Source organism: Frieseomelitta varia, unplaced genomic scaffold (assembly GCF_011392965.1).
Source record: "Frieseomelitta varia isolate USP_RPSP 00005682 unplaced genomic scaffold, Fvar_1.2 scaffold_763, whole genome shotgun sequence".
Classification (NCBI taxonomy): Eukaryota; Metazoa; Arthropoda; class Insecta; order Hymenoptera; family Apidae; genus Frieseomelitta; species Frieseomelitta varia.
The window spans coordinates 128,702-135,018 of NW_025110549.1; the positions used below are offsets into that span (position 1 = coordinate 128,702).

General features: G+C 43.2%; 1 protein-coding gene across 1 annotated transcript; it reads right to left on the reverse strand.

Annotated features, from left to right (window-relative positions):
- Positions 1-2,264: 2,264 nt before the first annotated feature.
- LOC122535760 (sonic hedgehog protein A-like) lies at positions 2,265-2,689 on the reverse strand. Its single transcript, XM_043667551.1, has one exon. The coding sequence runs from the start codon at positions 2,676-2,678 to the stop codon at positions 2,265-2,267; it is 414 nt and encodes a 137-aa protein (XP_043523486.1). The 5' UTR covers positions 2,679-2,689.
- Positions 2,690-6,317: the final 3,628 nt, after the last annotated feature.

Consider the following 6,317-nt stretch of genomic DNA (forward strand, 5'->3'; position numbering starts at 1 on the left):
TCGTACGTCATTCCGTTGAATAAACCAAATTTCTCGACGCGAAACACTCGGTACCGTTTCCACTGGTCGAGTGAATCAGCCAATCTATTATCAGAATCGAGACGTAAAAGGTCACCGACTGCACTGACTTCTTTCTAGAATCCTCCTAGTCGACCTTTCTACTTTTACGGGTGGCAGAGCGTATTCGAGTATCAGTTTCGTGACGATCCAACGGTTTTTTCAAAGCCTGTCGTTCACTTTGTGCTTCGAGTACACGTCGAACAGAATTTAGATGTTAATCCTCCTGTAGGAAACGTCGTTTACGAATCGTTTTGAACGAGGTTTTATTCGCGAGCTTCTATATTCGAAGGTTTGACTTGAATTTTTTGAAATAGCAAACAATTTGATAAAATTGAAAATCCTGGAAACTTACCGAAGATTTTGATTATTTGAACGATTTGTCTTTATAGATATTTTCGATACATAAAATATTAGAGAAAGTTTGGAAAAATGTTCATCAAAAGATCTCTAAGATTTTCGATATATAATCCGGCGGGATTATATTTATATCGAAATGATAGTTGCGTATTATTTATTAGAGCTATCATTATAGACGTTTTACAAGTAATATGTAGAATTTAAAATAATTGTAAAATAGAATTTTATTATTTTAATATTATAACAATTGAAATACTACTGACTTTCAAACTTTCAGAGTCAATTTTTACAATTGCTTAGGAGATACGAATATTCTTGTCAAAATCAAGATGAAAACACCAATTCTATAAACCTACTCATTTCAATTATTATTTAAATTATTGTGATTTGTATCTTTTATATCTTGATGCGGTTGTTTCGGCATTTTTGTTAATCAAATCGCCGTAGAAGTGTTAATACTTTCGAGATTTCTCAAGCAAGACTCTGAAGAGTTTCAGCATTTCGAATCTTGTTCAACCGCGCATCGAAAACCACGGCGAACGAAATCGACAGATCGATAGAGGCGACGATACCGACGCTGAGACTTTCCTGTCGGAGGCGCGATGATTCACCGACGGTCTCCTTCAAGGACAATCTTTATCGTTGCCCTGACACATGACGACACTTATCATCGACCATCACCGTCGGCACCCTAACAAACACCTTAAACAACGAATCTTCCGAAACCGATTGCACAGTTTTCTATAACGTTCGCGATTCATTTTCGCAGATATTTCTACTGTGTGGTATAGTCATATTATTCTGTCGAATTCAAAATCAAAAGGGCTGTATCCGTAACTCTCGCTTAAATCAAAGTTGCGTAAAGATAGTTACACATATAATATTTATATATTATTTATGTATATTATAAAAAAGAAATCTTAAAGGTGAGGTTCATATTTCGGATGTACGTGTGTGAAACCGATGCCTGATTGTTAAATATTCCTCGACATTTTTCTAAAATTGTTGGTCGAACCACCTTTTGATCAGGTATGCCCAATTTTGAACTAACACGACAGTATTATACGATGGTATCTAGTATAATTTCTACTATGGAACGATATTTTACTTTTCTGTATTATTCTACTCTTTGATGATTTCTATTGCGACAATGTAAGTTTTATAGTACGATAGTATAGTTCCGTTATATGGTAAAATAACATGCACGGCACGTGTTATCAATGATCATTCTCGGTGGGGGCATCAGAAATCGAGTTATCGTGAATTATAATTTATACCATGGTATCATGGCGCACTATCAAAAAATGAATGAAAATCTACGTTATATACAACACGCACGACAAACAATTAACCTTTGAATGACGGCAGCTGGGTCAATTTTCTGACTCGTGGAAATATTCGTCACGTTTACGTGTTCTAAGTTACAATTTATACAAATTATTACATTATATTGTAAATTTCATTTAATATTATTATTATTATTAATAATATTGTAATTATTAATAATATTGTAAATTTCATAATAAATATAATTATTAATAATATTGTAAATTTCATTTGCCTATCTAAAATAGGACCCATTCAGTAGAAGCTAAATTTAGTGGCAATATTGAATGAACTGTCGCACGTTGATCTCACTCGTACGAATGTGAAATCCAATCTACGCTCCATTTATTTAGAAATTAAATCTTCTTGCTAAATTAATTTAACAAAGTTCTACTCTAATCTTACATTCCTGCAACCACAAGCTCTCTATTGTTCCATCAGAACGAGGCAACACATTTCGTTCAATTCTCCGCGCTCGATCTTACGCAAATGAAACCGACCCAGCCTCGATCAAACGAAGGTTAATCAACGTCAGAGCGTTCGTTCACCTGTGTCATCAGCCGGTCGGCTCCGGTGCCCTCCTCGTCCTTGAAGATGATGTCCGCGTTGTAGTTGGGCACGAGGTCCTGGAACCTGGAGTCGTTCCTGGACACGCGGCCCTCGCTGATCCCGCTGGCCGGCAGCGTGTTCTCGCTAACGTTCGGCACATGCTGCTTGAACACCAAAGGCGTGAGCTTCCTGAGACCAGGACGGCGTCCGCCGCCCCTGCCGGGCCCGCAAGCCAACACCAAGCCAGCACCGTTGTCCAGCACCGGTAGCCAAAGGCACAGTATCAGCAGGAACACCTGGAGCAACGAGGGTGTCGTTGCTCGCCTCCTAAGCGCGCAGTGATGGCTCGCCTGAAGGCCGTGACGACAATGACGATGATGCACCATAATCACGTGGCTCTGCCTCGTGAGGACGACCCTGTTCGGTCACTGGCAGCTGGTGCACCTCGCGGGCCTTGCTGCGCTCGTGTTCACCGAGCACCACGTCGACGGTATCACGGAGTCCTCGCCACCACCACCGCCACTGGCTGTCCTCCTCCTCCACGGCTGACAGAAGCACGACGACGACGACCTAGACAACAACGACGACGACCTAGACAACAACGACAACAACCAGAAGGACGACGATGACGACGACGACGACGCGTTTGACGACGAACGGCTGCCGGTCCTTCTTCTCCTCCACTTGCCACTGACCTCACTCACGCTTAACCATAACCAGGGCATCACACACCTCCCCTGCACGCACTCTTATCACCGTTGTGACCGTCGTAGCTGACCGTCTAATCACCACCCGCGAGAGCAGTAGTACAAACCACCAGCAACACGGAGGATCGTTGCACAATGTGTCGATGGTTGATCGATCGACAACAGACTGAACAGAAAGCCACACTGACACGAGAACCTCCTTCGACTTCCCTTTCTCCTACTTTCTTTCTTTCTTTCTTTCTTTTTTTCTTTTTTTTTTTATCCTTTCTATCGGTGGCCGTGAAGCGTTATTGATAAAAATTGCACGAAGTCCACCTGCGATCGACTTCGGGTTAACTGTCACGCGTCGATAACGCGATAAACTCGAAAGGTATGTTCTTCAGCGTCAAGTGTTTTCATCGTCGTGCGTCAACGATCAACAGGAACCATCGAACCATTCTCGTCCCGTGAACTGAGAACAATCTTCGACTCGGCAACACACGTTCCCCAATTTCGAAAAAAAGAAAACCGCGCGCGATCAAGCGAGAACGACCTCCGAAAACGGGGAGACGAAACGTTTCGTTGCCCCCGGTAAACGATATGCGTATATCGGTCTAGCTTTTTTCAAGTAACGCCCGATCGAATCTGACTCACTTGACCGAACTCGATAACGCCGAGCAGCAGTCCGGAAGCTCAGTGGCGCACGTTTTCCGGACGAGTCGGTGGTGGGAAATGCGGGATGGATTTCGTTGGGTACCCTGCGCGTTGTTCCTTCGCGGCCTGTTCTTCGCCAGCAGGGTGCCCCTCTTCCTGCCCCCACCAAGGTGGCCAACGGCCGGCCGGACCGCTGGCGCTGGTTGCAGCTAGCTGCTGGCCCCCGGCACGGCTCTCACGGCCTCCGATCTTTCAAGGTGGTGGGGAAACGATCCTGGCCCCACTACGACAGGGCCTTGTGGTGCGCGTCGGTGACGTTTCTGGGCCCAGAGAGTCTCGATTGGTCGGGGCGGGGCGTGCGCGAGGCGAACGAAGACAGGTGCACCACGCTGGACAGAGATCAAATCGATGGAAGAAAGACGGAATTACAGGTAAGAAGAAGGGCAGGATGAGAAAGAAAGAGACAGAGTGAAAGATAGATAGAGAAAGAGAGAGAGAGAGAGAGAGAGAGAGAATCTTTTCAGTTTTCTCCCCGTTCGATTCGGTTTGATCGTTTGGTCGAACTGTCTTCTCTCTTCTGTTGCTCGTTCGCCAACGCTGCTCGTTCCTCTTTCGAATCTTTCCGTTTCTTCGGCTTCTTTGCCACGCAGCCTGTCCCTCTTCCTTTTACGTAGCGAGCCTCTCCTCTGCTCTCCTCCTCCTCCCCCCCCCCCTCCGCCCGTTTCGATTGATCCTTCGTTTTTCGTCCTTTTTCGTTGTCGTCGTTGTCGTCGCAACAAACGTTCTACCTCGTTACTCGCCTCACCTTCTCTCCTCTCGAGAGAGGTTTCCACTCTCGCCCACGGAAGGGGACGCTTACGCTCCAAGAAAGTACCCGCGCGCGTTCTGCGCGCAGATTCTCTCAATGACCGTGTCGTCTCTCTACCCCCGAGAGAGGCGGCAGCGTGTACGTCTCGAGGCGTAGGGTGGAACGGTGACCTTCACTTCTTCGTCTCAAGTCTCGCTCTTCTTTACGATTTTCGATATTTTACTCCTCCCCCCCTCTCTCTCTCTCTCTCTTTCTTTCTCTCTTGAGCCAGGTTAGTCGTACTTTTGTCAGCCGCTCGATTACCGCTTTTGTCGCATTCCTACGCCGTGTCGGCTATTAAACGCTATTCCTCGAGTTCCTGCCGGCGAGCGACGCGTTCGACTCGTCGCTCATCTTCCGCGTGCAATTGGACGTTTCAGCTTGATGCTTCAGGGTTACACGGGTCTCGCGGCTTCGCTCAACACGTCGACTGCCACGCGGATTTAATATTATTTCATTCGTGCGTGTCACGACAGACTGAAATACAGCGTTGTTGAAAATAAACGTTCAATGCGACAACTCATTGATTGATTAACTGCTAAGAAACTGCGATCAATGTAAAAATACAATTACAATAATAAGCTAATGACCAACTAAATTGTAATAACTGTAATAAGCTGAGGATAATAAACTGCTAGCAGCTTTCGCTTAAAATATTCCACCTTCTATCTGACAATGTCCGACGACGATTCTGTCTGACAATTATTGACAGTGTTGTCGTCGCGTTGTTGAATGATTCTTCTAGTCGATGAATTTTATCGTATTTTAATTATTTGAAGAAGTAATATCAGTCGTCGATAACCGTGGCAATCAACGTGCAAACGAAGTACGAAGGAATGTGTTATTACTGTCGATGAAACAAATAAGAGGACAGCGTACAGACGAAAGATTCGATCGAACTGTGGAGGGAAGTAATCGATCTTCAATTACAAGAGGCACTTGTGGTTATCGACTTTGACACACATAATCGCTGATCCACGTAGGAGATTATCCGTGTTTTGCTTGGTTTTCTTTCTTCTTTTCACTTGCTTTGAGAATTACTTGAGGTTCTCTCGTGGTGTTTAACGAATGATATAAATCGTCAATTTGATATAATCGTACATTTACGAACATTGCGGAAAGTGTACTGTTCACTGTTGAATTATATGGAAAGAGTTAGTATTAATAATCTGTCAAAATTGTGAAAAATCTGCTATTGAAACGCGATGGAAATAGTCAAACGACGGCATTGATTTTGATTGATCAGCGAGAAAAAAGTGATTCGATTTTTTGTAAGAAGAATGAAGCAATCTCTTCACAATGACGGACATTTGTAGGCGATGCGAGTAACCGCGCATGCATCAGTCATGCATTTGTGCCTTATACAATGTATACACTTTCTCAAGACCGACTTTTCTTTCAAGTATTTCGAAAATATGCCCGCCCGTAGCGCACGAGATTCCAACAATAGCGGAAGGCATGATTCAACGGTGTCTTTCTAAAATTAATATCCCTTTTTCCAACGAGATGGACTCGCGTAACAATATTTTTGCCAGTAACAGTGTCGCGTGTAAAATGTCAAAATTGGAACTTCAAATCTTTGTCTTTAAAATGGGAGTTTCCTTGCGACTTACGTATTTGAATTATTTTAAAAGAATTAGAAACAAATTAAACAAAATCAGACTTTGCTTGTAACTTTTAAAATAATTTTCAATGAATAATTTCCTATTATTTGAAGAATCCTATCAATAAAATAATTTTCGTATGAAACTCACTTCTATATTGCAAATTAAATAAACAAATTATATAAATTATATTTTTACATGATGCAAATACGTAGTATTTTATTATTATTTTTA

What these genes read in the sequence shown, in the direction of transcription:
- LOC122535760 (XM_043667551.1), bottom strand. Translation starts at nt 2,678, where the DNA reads ATGGTGCATCATCGTCATTGTCGTCACGGCCTTCAGGCGAGCCATCAC.